The sequence below is a fragment of the Sus scrofa genome, chromosome 3, assembly GCF_054392235.1.
Source record: "Sus scrofa isolate SSC_HxYL_T2T_F1_AM1 chromosome 3, Sscrofa_HxYL_maternal_Yorkshire_Landrace_v2.0, whole genome shotgun sequence".
Taxonomy (NCBI): domain Eukaryota; kingdom Metazoa; phylum Chordata; class Mammalia; order Artiodactyla; family Suidae; genus Sus; species Sus scrofa.
In genome coordinates this window covers 44,668,326-44,682,753 of record NC_139385.1, presented here as the reverse complement: position 1 = coordinate 44,682,753, position 14,428 = coordinate 44,668,326, and the positions used below count along the sequence as shown (strand labels likewise).

Sequence of the window (14,428 nt, the reverse complement as noted above, 5' to 3'; positions counted from 1 at the left end):
TTTGCATGAATTTCTCAGACTCTGCTGCAGATAATGCTGATTCTGTCGTTTCGCTTTGAGGGGCCAGGACACCGCGGGCCAAGGCTAAGGGGAGAAGAGCCCTATTTCTGACCTGTCCCGGCATCTTGGCGCCGTGCGGGCTCATTCCCAGAAAGGCCTGGTCCCTGGGGCTGCTGTACCAGCCTCTCGCCAGCTGCGAGCGTGGTGGGTAAGTCACCTGGCAGCAGGTGAGGAGGGGCCCCGTGAGGAGTGGCTGCCTGGGACCGAAAGGAAGAAGCACTTTTTTTCTGATCGCACAGTGAGGAGCTGCATCCAAAGGGGAGGCTCTCCGCGTGTCTGTAGCTGGCCCTGACCCAGAAGCTCCTGGCCCAAGGCTCTGCGCCTCTGGGCCCTGATCCCACGCCAGAGTGGTCCTTGGTCAGGGAACTGCCTGTCCCCTCTGTGTCTAGCTCCACGGGCAAGAGCAGGTGAGGCTAAAGCAGAGACAAGGCTGAGCCTGCAGGCCTGCGAGGCAGCAGCTGGTCCTGGCAGGAGGGCATCCTCTGCCCTGCACGAGCGCTGACACCTGCCTCGGCCGGCACATCCCTGTGATCTGTCACTGCTGCTTTGAACTGTGACTTCTGAGTTGCCACTCACTGGTCAGACATGTATGAAGTGCCTCTTGTTTACCAAGCACTGTGCTGGGTGCAAGGGACAAGTGTGAACAAGCCAGCTCCAGAAGAGCATCTGGGCAGCGGGTGGTGTGCCAACACAGCGCCAGGACCAGGACGCACAGGAGGCGCATTATGCAAGGCCTCTGGGGTGAGGGACCCTCCGTGCTGAGATGAAGAGGCCAGCCCAGAGAAAGCCAACAGGACCAGGGGCTGCAGTGGCTGTCATCAGGCCCTGGGTGTTGCAGAACAATCCGTGGGGAGACCTCTGGAGGCAGAGCTGAGATGGAAGCGAGTTTCCTGTGGCTGGAATGGAGAATGTTGGCGGGGGGGGGCGGACAGAGAGGAGCTGGGGTGCACACAGGACACCGGACAGACCAGCCTGCACGTGGGGGCAGTCGGGGTGGGGAGAGGAGGGGGCAGGCAGGAGGCTGAGGAAAGGCCAGGGAGCCCTGGAAATGCCAGCCACTGGTGGGAGCTGAGGGAGTCAAGGGACGTGGGAGCTAGTGGTGGGGACAGAAACCTACTCCCCCCTAAGTGTAAGGCAACCAGCAACGCTCCCTCAGCAAGCACAGGTGTGATGGGTAAGGAGCCCGCAGTTTCAGGCTCTGGCCCCGCAAGTGTGACCGAGGGAGATCTTCATTGCTCTGCATCTCCAAGAACAGGACCTGCCCGCAGGGTTGATGTGACGATTAAATGATGACTACGCATGAAACCTTCACAGGACCGCCTGGCACTCAGTAAAAACTGGGGATTATTAGCTGTTATCAACATGGGAGTTTGACCTGCTTCTTGCTGGGAGTCTTTTTCATACTCCTTCTATGTACAAAAGCATTCGCAGAACTGTGAAAGCACCAGCTGCTCCGAATTTGTTCCCAACGTGAATTGTTCTTTGGGGAGCCCTACTGACCACAGCAATGCCAGTGTGCCAAAGGGCAAACACACGGATGTGTCCACGGCAAGCAAACCCGGGGAACACATTAAGCAACTCATAAGTTATACTTCAACGTGGCACGTTAAGTTTAAAGTGAAACCTTTCACCAAAACGGGAGTGATACGGGTGTGATAAAGTCAGGCGGCACTTCACTGTGGGACGTGAAACACCCCGGGGAATGCACCAGGCCCAGGGAACTGGGGTCCAGCCCCTTTCAAGTCTTCAGTCAATGAGTAACCACACACGTGGAGCCCGGGGTCCAAGTTCATTACAACAGCTCTTCAGAGCACAAGGTCAAAATAAGAGAGCCAAACTATTTTGTTAAGTGTAGTGCCAACAAGAGAACAATTAATAAGACTTCTTATACTCTTTCCTGGTCACTGACTTCAAAGCTCACTGGCAGGAATGCCTTATATCGGCTTAATTTTATAGTGTCTGGAGACGTGGAGGAGACGGTTCCCACCAGCTCCTGCCTGTGGCTGCGGGTGCCGGGGAGGCTGACATGGTTAGAAAGTCTTTTTATTTTGGTGGTGCCTGCGACATGTAGAAGCTCCCGGGCCAGGGATGGAACCCACACCACAGCAGCAACGACCAGAGCCACAGCAGAAGCCGTGCTGGCCCCTTAACCCGCTAAGGGACAAGAGAACTCCAAAAAATGTGAAGTATTCTTAGGCACATCCTCGTCGGTCTTTGAGGACAAAAACTGAGCCTCACACACAACTCGGGTTTCGTTTTCGTGAATGGAGCATGATGAGGTGAGTGCCAAGGTCCAGGCTGGCCTCCTTCTCAGGCTTGTTCTGCAGGCCCCTTGCTTTGGAGGTTAATAGCCTCAATCCACTGTACAACACAGGAGAAAGGGACAGAACACTGTAAACCAACCATAATGGAAAAAATCAAAACCATTAGAAAAAAAAATCCTCAATCAGAGAACCAAGGACCTGACTGTCAGGACAACAGAAAGAGGAGGATACTCAGGAAGGAAGGAATGTTCGGAGGCGCGACCTTGGGAGTTGGCAGCATGACACAGCAAACGCCACCCCCGGGGAAGCTTGCCTCACAAACAAGAGTTCAAACAATAAACATAAGGGAGGCAGTGGGTTTGGGCTGCGTCACAAATGCCCCAAAAGTTTCCTTCACTTTGTAATGGATTCTGCCCCATCACTCGGTCTGTGATGTCTGAGCAGCCTGAGGATTCTTTAAACTGAAATGCAGTCAGTCAACACAGAAAATGACAAGTAAAAGAACTCGGTGTTGGAGTTCCCGTCGTGGCGCAGTGGTTAACGAATCTGACTAGGAACCATGAGGTTGTGTGTTCAATCCCTGACCTCGCTCAGTGGGTTAAGGATCCAGCATTGCCGTGAGCTGTGGTGTAGGTTGCAGACGCGGCTTGGATCCTGTGTTGCTGTGGCTCTGGCATAGATCAGCAGCTGCAGCTCCGATTCGACCCCTGGCCTGGGAACCTCCATATGCTGTGGGAGTGGCCCAAGAAATGGCCAAAAGACAAAAAAAAAAAAAAAAAAAGAGCTTGGTTTTAATCCACCAAATAGCCAGGGCCTATAAAACTAGACATATGATATTTCATAACTGTCTATAGCTTCTGCTTAAGAAGACAAAATGTTTGGTGAACAAAAAAAAATATTTTCCAACTTCTTCATATCAAAACACTCTGGATGGGCCTAAGTCCTTTCTACTCCCACATGAAGCAATCGTCAGGAGGTGATTCGTCCGCTTGTCACAACACTTGACAATAACTCACAAGTTCTGAGAGCAAAAGGCTCTTGGTGAAACTTAAAACACTCTTTTTAAAAAGTGAAATCTGGAGTTCCCGTCGTGGCGCAATGGTTAACGAATCCGGCTAGGAACCATGAGGTTGCGGGTTCGGTCCCTGCCCTTGCTCAGTGGGCTAACGATCCGGAGTGAGCTGTGGTGTAGGTTGCAGACGCAGCTCGGATCCCGCGTTGCTGTGGCTCTGGCGTAGGCCGGTGGCTACAGCTCCGATTCAACCCCTAGCCTGGGAACCTCCATATGCAGAGGGAGCGGCCCAAGAAATAGCAACAACAACAACAACAAAAAAGACAAAAGACAAAAAAAAAAAAAAAAAAAAAAGTGAAACCTCAGGAGTTCTCACTGTGGCACAGTGGGTTAAGAATCCAACTGCAGCAGCTCTGGTTGCTGCAGAGGTACGGGTTCGATCCCAGGCCTTGCTCAGTGGGTTAAGGATCTGGCATTGCTACAGCTGCAGCTCAAATTCAACCCCTGGCCGGGGAACTTCCATCTGCAGTGGGTGCGGCACAAAATAAAATACAAGTGAAGTCCCAAACAGTACAATACGAGATGGATTTACCCAAGCAGGTGAAAGAAATGAAGGGTGGGCATGATGTCCGCCTAGCGTGACCTTGACCCAAACTGTAGCCTAATCCGTGAACTCTCACAAGAACACGCACACGTGCACGCCTGCCCCACGCCCTGCGCCCTGCACACCAGCTCCCGTCTCTGCAGGGCTGGGTGAACGTGCTGCCATCATGAGGGACCGGACAGCCACGGGTAACCACCTTCTCGTGAGCTGTCTTCTTCGGAACGTTCCTCCTTGGCTTAATAAATACCACCCTGATGGAGCTGGAGATTCCTACCGAGCGAAGTAAGTCAGAAAGGCAGATACCGTAGGATATCGCCTATATGTGGCATCTCAAATATGACACAAATGAACTTATCTACAAAACAGAAACTCACAAGCCCAGAGAACAGGCTCGTGGTTGCCCAGGATAGGGGTAGTGGGGGAAAGAAGGTTTTGGAGTCTGAGATCAGCAGATGCAGACTTTATACATAGGATGGATAAACAAGGTCCTGCAGCGCACAGGCAATGATATCCAAGATGCGGTGATAAAACCTAATGGAAAGGAACATGGAAAAGAATGCACATACGTGTATTACTGAATCACTTTGCTCTACAGCAGAAAGGAACACAACTTTGTAAATCAACTAGACTTCAAAAAAAAAATTTTTTTTAAGTGCTACCCTATTCAACGTTGTGTTGCTGAGAACTAGTATTGGGAGAGTCCAGTGTAAGCACCTTCAAAGATCCCCTCCTCCCATCTCTAAAAAACTCCCAAATCAGCGTTAATACCATGGGCCTTCAAAACCCCACAAAATGAATTCTTTGAAAGGCAGCATCCGGCTGCTTATAGAAACAGCCCGCCAGGTACAAACTAACTCATTCACTCATTGGCTCATTCACACACACACTTACTCGGCAAATGGAACATGTACTGAGTACTTACCAAAGGTCAGGACCTGGGCTGAGTGATGAAAGGCAGGGAGAGGAAACAGAAACGCTACTGAGCACAGACGAAAACTGTGACCTAAAGTGGAAACACCAGGAGTTCCCATTATGGCTCCGTGGTTAACGAACCCGACGAGTATCCACGAGGATGAGGGTTTAATCCCTGGCCTTGCTCATCGGGTTAAGGATCCAACGCTGCTGTGGCTGTGGCACAGGCGGGTAGGTGCAGCTGTGATCTGACCCCAAGCTGGCGAACTTCCATATGCCGCAGGCGCAGCCCTAAAAAATAAATAAATTGATTAAATAAATGGAAAGAGCAGTCATGGAACAATGATGCCACTCCACAGGCTGCTGTGAGGATGAAGTGCGTTGTGCTCTTCACTCGTGAAGCTTCAGGAGCACTCGGTGGCTCCGAGGAAACTGAGGAAGGACGTCAAGTGATGCTCAGACAAACTGAAGTCCGATGGGGAGGACGGTGGGAGGTGAGGACACTGAGTGAGTGGTGGCACTTTCTCAAGAAGAAAGAACTACATCAAGTCAAGTCTGCGTGCTGACGCAACGCTCAGAAGCCACAAAAGGCATTTTTACAGTGAGTTTTAGAAAAAAAGGAAAACAAAGGTCTGTGACAACGCTCTCGGAAAACCGCATACGACAGAGTTTAAACAAGCGGAGGAGAGCCAGCAGGAAAGATGCTGGGAACGGAGACAGACTAACAAGGAACAAACAGTTATGTACCAAATGGAACCAGAGTGACACAGGAGAGGAGGTGGAATTACACCTGGGGCAGCTACGGAGGCGCCACTATTCTTTTTACAGGCAAACTGAGAAACAGTAGCTAATTTTAAGGTTTTTAACTTAAACAGTTTAAAGTTAATAATTAATTTTAAAAGCTGAAGATGTACATACAGGGACACAGGCAATGGAAAACAGATTCCAGAAAGAAGACAAATGGAGGATGCAATTTAAAACCTGGGAATATGGGAGTTCCCGTTGTGCTCAGTGGTAACAAACCAACTAGTATCTATGAGCATGGGGGTTCGATCCCTGGCCTTGCTCAGTGGGTTAAAGGATCCAGGGTTGCCGTGGTGTAGGCTGGCAGCTGCAGCTCCAATTCAACCTCTACCCTGAGACCTTCCATATGCCCTAAAAAGCAAAAAATAAAATAAAATCTAGGAACAGGTAGCAGCTAGATAATTGAAAAATAAAACAAAAAATAAATAAATAAAAAGGGAGTGAGGGGAAGGGGAATACATTGAAAACAGAAATAAAGCTACAGGATGCTGAGTGAAAGAAGCCAGTCACAGAAGGTCATTTACTATATAATTCCACTGATGTGAAATGTTCAGAAGAGGCGCATCCACAGAGACAGAAAGAAGACCAGCAGCTGGCAGCGGTTTGGGGGCTGAGGGATGGAGAGCAACTGTTAATGGCACCGGGTTCCTTTGGGGGTGATGAAAATGTTCTAAACTTAGACTGGTGTGATGGTCGCACAACTGTGACTAATCTAAACCACTGACTTGTATACTTTTACCCTCCAGGGTAAACGGTACAGTATGTTAATTACGCCTCAATATGGCTGTTTGTAAGAAGTAAAACAAAATACAACTATGCAAATGTCAAGATGCAACAGTTCTGAGATTCCGAGGAGAAATGAAGCCAGTTAGAAATACACATTCCCTGGGAATCCAAGGGAAAGCGTGGGCAGTGGCAGCATAGAGAAAACTATTGGAAACAAAGGCTGGACACAGATAACGCGGCAGAGCCAGGACAGAAAAACATATACACAAGAAAGAGGGCTAACTAACCTTGAAGAACTAAAAATTCAACATGGCCAGGGTTCAGAAGTCTGGGAGAGATTAAACAAAACAAAACAAGAGTGTGACCTTCACGAACTATCTCCAAGAATCATCAGATTTGCAAACCTCACTGCTGCAGGCTGGTCCAGCAGAGCTGGGCTGACACCCAGGCTGTCCTCCTAGATGGCCAACTCCGTTCCTGCGTCAACAGGTGACAATCACTGCACGGCACCGGCACTGGCAGGGCTGCCCGAGCCCGCCCCCAGAGCCGACAGCGGGGCTCCCCCCTGCTGCTCCCCTCTCACCTCCCAGGACCTCCCTGCGCAAAGGCAGAGAGGCACTGCCACCTGCGTGGCACTTCCTGGGAGCCTTTTCAGCCGGGAGGAAAGGCAACCTGACAGCCTCACCTTGCCTCACCTGGAAACTGCGTATTTTGCAAACACACACACGTACACAGTTCTCACCACTCCTGATGGGCCGTTCCCAGGAGGAACCGCGCGGGGCCCTCGCCACCTGCTCCCTCGTGGGAACGTCCGTCCAGGCTCTGGCGCGCTCCCAAAGCACATCTCCAGCAGAGTCGCATGCTTGCTGCAAGTTTCCTCTCTTTCCTAGTCGACCAGTTTTCAGGTCACAGGACCGTCTTCTCTCTCGCTGAGTATTCTGCATACTGGCTGGAACACTGACAGAAACCGTTTCCCAAACTGCACTTTCTTGTTCCCACACACAGACTTGCTCGGGCCAGATAACCAGAAACTCCTTTCTGATCAAGAAGCAGCGCCTCCCTAGCGACCTCCAGTTTCTCTACTTTCACTTCAGCACTAGAGGTGGTCTTTCCTCTCTGGACCTTTTTCAGGAGAATCAAAGCTGCGTCTGTGAGGTAAGTTTTTCGTGACCTTAAAAGCGCGGCGGCCCATCCTGCCACGGCTGGGCCATGAGCTCTCCCAGGCCTCATGCTGTGCATAATTCCTGCCTCCGGAAAATCACAACTACTACAATGATGGTGTCGACAACGCGTTGCATAAGCCACACTGCAAGTGAAAGCAAGGCAGCGAGGAGTGAGCGCCCACATGCGGGAGTGGGTGGAGGGATGGCGCCAGGGGCACGGCAGCATGCAGGCTGCACCCCGGAGCTGCAGTCCACGTTCAACCGGGGGGGGGGGGTGCAAGAGTCTTGAGAAGTCCCCTTGTCTTAGGGTGGCAGGTAGGGCTCCACTGCAGATCCCAAAGGAGAGGGAGACTCCGGCAGAGGGCCAGGGACTCAGATGCCTGGAGAAGGGCCGGTCCAGACAATCCAGCAAGCAGGTCTCTGCCCTGTGGAGGTGCTGGCCCCAAACCACATGGCTGAGAACTTGGAGAAGAGGACTCATGAAGAGCAGCTAGTAGAGCAGGAAAGAAACAAAGTCCTATCTGATTAACAACAGACTACATTAAAGTACAGAGGAGTTCCCTGGTGGGCTGGTGGATTAAGGACCTGGCATTGTCACTGCTGTGGTGTGAGGTTGATCCCTGGCCCGGGGATTTTCATATGCCACAGTTGTGCCAAAATAAATAAACTAATTAATTAATTAAAAACGCAGTAATACAGTCTGAGGATCTAATGTAAAATGGGACAAAAGTGGGTAACACTAATATATGAAATTTGCTAAGAGAATGGACCTTAAATGTTCTTGTATGCACAAAAAAAGATAAATATTTGAGGTGATGAATGTGGTAACTAGATGGGGGAATCCTTTCACAATGTATACATATATAGAATCTCAATATACCCTTTAAATATCTACAATTTTATTTATCAATTATATCTCAATTAAACTAAAAGGAAATTAAGGAAAAAACCCATAGAAATACACCAAAATAATATCAGGACAATGGGATTATGGAAAACATTTTCTATATTGGATTTTTTTTTCTTATTTACTTTATGTTTAAAACAAGCATGATTTTTTGGATGTATTACAAAATATCTTAGACATAGAAACACATAAGGAAAAATATGCTAGGAGTTCCTGTTGTGGTGCAGTGGAAACAAATCCGACTAGGAACCTTGCGGTTTCGGCTTCGATCCCTGGCCTTGCTCAGTGGATTAAGGACCTGGCATTGCCTTGAGCTGTAGTGTAGGTCACAGACACATCTCGGATCCTGCGTTGCTGTGGCTGTGATGTAGGCCGGCAGCTGCAGCTCCGATTGGACCCCTAGCCTGGGAACTTCCACACGCCGCAGGTTTGGCCATCCCCCCAAAAAAATATGCTAAAGACTCAGAATCTGCCCAGTCAAAGAAACCAAAGGTCACCAGCACCACCCAGGTTCCCTGTGCCCTTCCCCAGCACACACCTCCCCCAACACACAACCGCCCTGATCGCCAGGGCCTCGCCGCTCCCTCCCACACGATTCTTTAGTTTTTACTGCATAGACACGTTAATGCAAACAATATACAGCAGTAATGAGTTTTTTTACATTTACACAAATGACATTATTTTACAAGTATTCTTCTGAAAGTTGATTTTTTTTGGTCCAGCAATATGTCTGAGACTCGTCCATACAGATACCTGTGATCCACATTCATTCATTTTCAATACTGTGAAACGTCCCACTGAATAAATACACTGTGATTCAAAAAAGAAAACCTCAAAGTATTACATTCACACCAAAGATAAACTCTGTGTTCCGTTAAAAATAAGAAAGAAACAGGAGTTCCCGTTGTGGCTTAGCAGTAACGAACCTGACTCGTGTCTGTGAGGAGGTGGGTTTGATCCCTGGTCTTTCTCAGTGAGTTGGGCATCCAGAGTTGCCGTGAGCTGTGGCGTAGGTCACAGATGCGGCTCAGATCCCACGTTGCTGTGGCTGTGGTGGAGGCTGGCAGCTGCAGCTCCGATTGGACCCCTAGCCTGGGAACCTCCATATGCCACAGGTGTGGCCCTACAAAGAAAGGCGAAAAGAAAAAAGCATAACAAAGAATCATGATACATAAATAGGGTAAAGACATACTGAATGCAAAAATGCCACTGATTCAAAAGACATCATAAACACACATTTAAGAAAGAAATGGAACTTGTGGAAACTAGTGAAAAAAATCAGGAAAGGCACTCAAGGAGGGAAGACAAGCTGCTGCAGAAAAGGTTAGGAAATCAAACTCAGGGAAAACGGCCGGCCAGGCACCACAGGATCACAGCGACGTGGAAGAAACCAAGTTGGAAAAAGCAAGGAACACACAGCTCCCCAGACTGTAAGTTAACGAGGCTCCCCTCCACTGCCTGAGAAAACCCTCAGGACTGCTGTGGAGGCAGCGCCCATGCCTGCCACGTTTTGAAATGAAGAAATGGACAGAGGCCCTAGAAGGTAAGCACGGACCAAGCTGTCCTGTTGCCATCGTGTCAGGGGCTCAGCAACATGGCTCCACCCCGACGTTTCATCAATACATGGCTGGGCTGGGAGAAACCAGAGGAGAAGTTTCCAGACGGTTCCACAAAACTGAAGAGGCTTTCAGGGGATGGATGAGATAACACAGGAAGTGGGCTACTGGGGCATGTAAAGCATCTGGACCTGGGCTGTCCCGAGAAGTGTCCTTGATGACGGAAATGGCGTGCGGCTGTCAGGTCGGCGGCCCTCGAAAGGCAGCTCATACAAGTGGAAAACCAAACCAAGGCCTCAGTATAACTTAAATTTACTCAGCTACGCGTGGCTCACTGCTACCACAGTGAACAGTAAAGATCTATATTCTTGCTTTTTTTTTTTTTTTTAAGAGCCGTATATGCAGCATAGGGAAGATCCTGGGCCAGGGGAGGGATCGGAGCTGCAGGCCTACACCACATCCACAGGAACATGGGATCCCAGCCTCATCTGTGACCTATACTGCGCCTTGCAGCAACGCCAGCTCCTTAACCCACTGAGCAAGGCCAGGATTGAACCGCATCCTCATGAATACTGGTCAGATTCTTAACCCACTCAGCCACAACAGGAACTCCTGGTTCCTTCCTTACTGGAGAAGAGGAATGAACTGGTAAGAGAGCTCCTTCTTATCTTTATTAACTCGAGAAGAGATATAAGAACTGATTAAAAAAAAAAAAAAGAATGGGTGGAACAAAGAGGAAAACTAAATGTGAAACCAAGAGCTATTAACTCTTGCTTCTCACAGATGACATCTAGCAGCAAGTACGAGAAGCAAAGGGAAAGGGCCCTGAGCACTCAGAGCAGGAGCGGCCGCTCGGGAAATGGGGCAGAAAGAGATACTTCAGCAAACAAGACGGTAAACCATCGCCAAGAACAAGAAAACGGGGGGTGGGGGGGTGGGAAAGAATGAGCATTTAAAAAAAAAAAACCACTTTAAAATGCTTTGGTTTGAAAATTCGGTTCAAAGATCTAATTCAGAGCTCATCCATATATAGCTCAACCTTGCATGACCTGTATTATTTCTAAAAATATGTTTAATACGAGTATTTATAAGATAGCTGTATTTCCCACTTTGCATACACTTTAAATTTTACTGCCTGATTTCTAAAAGCAGTTTGTAAAACGAACACTAGGCTCCTTGATCTTTCACATCCATCACAAGCAACACATGTAGTAAACCACACCACTGAACAAACCACCATTTTCGTGGGGGGTGCTCCGACTCCACCAGGCCTGAATGTTGAACTAGGCACGCGGCCACAATGCTAATGAATTTGGCACCAAGGCCAATGCCGGGCGGGAGGAGGTGGTTCACGTGGGATCACTGGACCGTCCCTCCTGTTGAGGCCTCGGCCCAGGCAGATGCGTGAGGCAGGTGACCTGACTCTGGTCCTCTCTCTCTGCCCCTCCCGGGTCTCCTGTCCCGCCACCTGGACGCGCACCCACAGTCCTTGCGATCAGGGTCCTGGGGCGCTATGGGATGAGAAGGAGCACCCAGGGACCACGCTCCTGCCACTGCTTCCACAAGCACCCGCCGTGGTCAAGGACCTCACCCCAGCAGCTGACGCAGATGCAGTGATGACATCGGGTCCCCGGGAACAGCCCAGAAATTCCTGACACCCATGTCCAGTGGTGGTTTCTGCTGGGCACTGCACGAGGCGGCCTCCATGCCGAGGGCAGGTCCCAGTGTAAAGCCAGGCCTCATCAGGGATCACTACGAACCGCGGCATTGCTGTCGGATTCTACGAAATACTTTAAATTCTTTGGGGACCCATAACAACACCGTCTGGAAACCAGATGGTGAACCACAGGTTCTCAACCAGATCAGAGCCCCTCGTGACCCCACTTTTACTACATGTTTCATTTGCAGCGTCCTCTTTATTACCTTCCTGAATAAAATTAAATTCACGGACAACATATAACCCTTTATCACTGAGGCTGCCAAAAACACCTGTACCCACCTCCCATGGCGCAGCCTTCTGTCAAGCCACCTCAGGACACAGCGGGGGTGCTCGAGAAAGCGAGGGCTGGGCAGTAGCAGAGCCCCTTGCCCTGCAAGGCCGGAAGTGCCCTAGTTCTAGTCCCACCCTCCCCACCACCACCAAAAGAGAACCAGCTTAGAAGGATATTTGGGAGTTCCTGTCGTGGCGCAGTGGTTAACGAATCCGACTAGGAACCATGAGGTTGCGGGTTCCATCCCTGCCCTTGCTCAGGGGGTTAAGGACCCGGCGTTGCCGTGAGCTGTGGTGTAGGTCACAGACGCGGCTCAGATCCCACGTTGCTGTGGTTCTGGCGTTGGCTGGCGGCTACAGCTCCAATTAGATCCCTAGCCTGGGAACCTCCATATACCGCGGGATTGGCCCTAGAAAAGGCAAAAAGACAAAAAAAAAAAAAAAAAAAAAGAAGAAGGATATTTGAAAGACTGAAAATTCAGCCAACAACCCAATAGAAAAATGGGCAAAAGACCTGAATAGACATTTCAACAAAGAAGATATACAGATGGCCAACAAGCACATGAAAAAATGCTCAACATTAATGATTATTAGAGAAATGCAAATCAAAACTACCATGAGGTACCACCTCACACCAGTCAGAATGGCCATCATGAATAAGTCCACAAATAACAAATGCTGGAAGGGGTGTGGAGAAAAGGGAACCCTCCTGCACTGTTGATGGGAATGTAAGCTGGTACAGCCACGCTGGAGAACAGTATGGAGGAACCTTAGAAAAACTATGTATACCATTATCATATAACCCAGCAATCCCACTCTTGGGCATTTAAGAAAACTTTCCTTGAAAAAGACACATGCGCCCATATGGTCACTGCAGCACTATTCACAATAGCCAAGACACGGAAACAACCTAAATGTCCATCAACAGATGAATGGATTAAGAAGATGTGGTACATATACACGACGGAACACTACTCAGCCATAAAAAAGAACAAAATAATGCCATCTGCAGCAACAGGGATGGAATTAGAGACTCTCATACTAAGTGAAGTTAGTCAGAAAGAGAAAGACAGGAGTTCCTGTCGTGGCGCAGTGGTTAACGAATCTGACTAGGAACCATGAGGTTGCGGGTTCGGTCCCTGCCCTTGCTCAGTGGGTTAACGATCCGGCGTTGCCGTGAGCTGTGGTGTAGGTTGCAGACGTGGCTTGGATCCCACGTTGCTGTGGCTCTGGCATAGGCCGGTGGCTACAGCTCCGAGTCGACCCCTAGCCTGGGAACTTCCATATGCCGCGGGAGCGGCCCAAAGAAATAGCAAAAAGACAAAAAAAAAAAAAGAAAGAGAAAGACAAGGAGTTCCCGTTGTGGCTCAGTGGTTAATGAGTCCAACTAGGAACCATGAGGTTGCAGGTTCAATCCCTGGCCTCGCTCAGTGGGTTAAGGATCCGGCATTGCTGTGAGCTGTGGTGTAGCTTGCAGATGTGGCTTGGATCCCAAGTTATTGTGGCTCTGGCGTAGGCCGGCAGCTACAGCTCTGATTAGACCCCTAGGCTGGGCTGGGAACCTCCATATGCCGTGGGATCGGCCCTAGGAAAGGCAAAAAGACCAAAAAAATAAAAGAAAGAGAAAGACAAATACCATATGATATCACTTCTATTTGGAATCTAATATATAGCACAAATGAACCTTTCCACAGAAAAGAAAATCATGGACTTGGAGAACAGACTTGTGGTTGCCAAGGGGGAGGAGGAGGGAGTGGGAGGGACTGGGAATTTGGGATTAATAGATGCAAACTATTGCCTTTGGAATGGATAAGCAACGAGATCCTGCTGAGTAGCACTGGGAACTATATCTAGTCACTTATGATGGAGCCTGATCATGTGAGAAAAAGAATGTATATATGTATGTGTGACTGGGTCATCTTGCTGTACAGTAGAAAATTGACAGAACACTGGAAACCAGCTATGATGGAAAAAATAAAAATCATTTAAAAAAAGAAAGACTAAAAATTCTACAACACTGTATGTGTATCTATTATATAACTGTACATATAATATGTGAGTGTGAGTGTGTGTCTGCAGCAATTTAAAAAGGAAAGATTTCAGAACTTGGCCCATTCATTCTTTCAGCAAATAATGAGCTTCTGAAATCTGCCAGCAATGAGGCCAGGCTCATTATAAATGCTGATAAAACGTGTGTTGCCTCCGTCTCACTAATCTGAGTACCCACAGTACAGGGCTGAAAGCCAGCACACGGGGCTCTGGAACGCGTAAGGAACTGATCACGTCTCTGTAGCAGCCATCCACCTGCACAGCATGACCCCCGAGCAAGGGCAGAACAAAGACCTGCACGTACTGTACCCTCTCTGGAGACTGAACCTACAGTAAGCTCTCCCTGCACAGTAAGGAACGAGGAGTGACTCGTCTATTGAT

At 49.1% G+C, this 14,428-nt stretch overlaps 1 protein-coding gene across 7 annotated transcripts in view; it reads right to left on the bottom strand.

Moving 5' to 3' along the window:
• Positions 1 to 14,428, bottom strand: part of ADCY9 (adenylate cyclase 9) — a 185,068-nt gene that overhangs the window by 41,803 nt on the left and 128,837 nt on the right. For 3 of the 7 annotated variants that reach the window (XM_085017774.1, XM_021086709.2, XM_085017777.1), the window contains exon 3: positions 4,863 to 4,943. The exons of the other annotated variants lie outside the window; for them this stretch is intronic. In XM_085017774.1, coding sequence (XP_084873900.1) covers positions 4,863 to 4,943 — 81 coding nt within the window. The remainder of the gene's footprint in view (positions 1 to 4,862; positions 4,944 to 14,428) is intronic. 7 annotated transcript variants of the gene reach the window in all.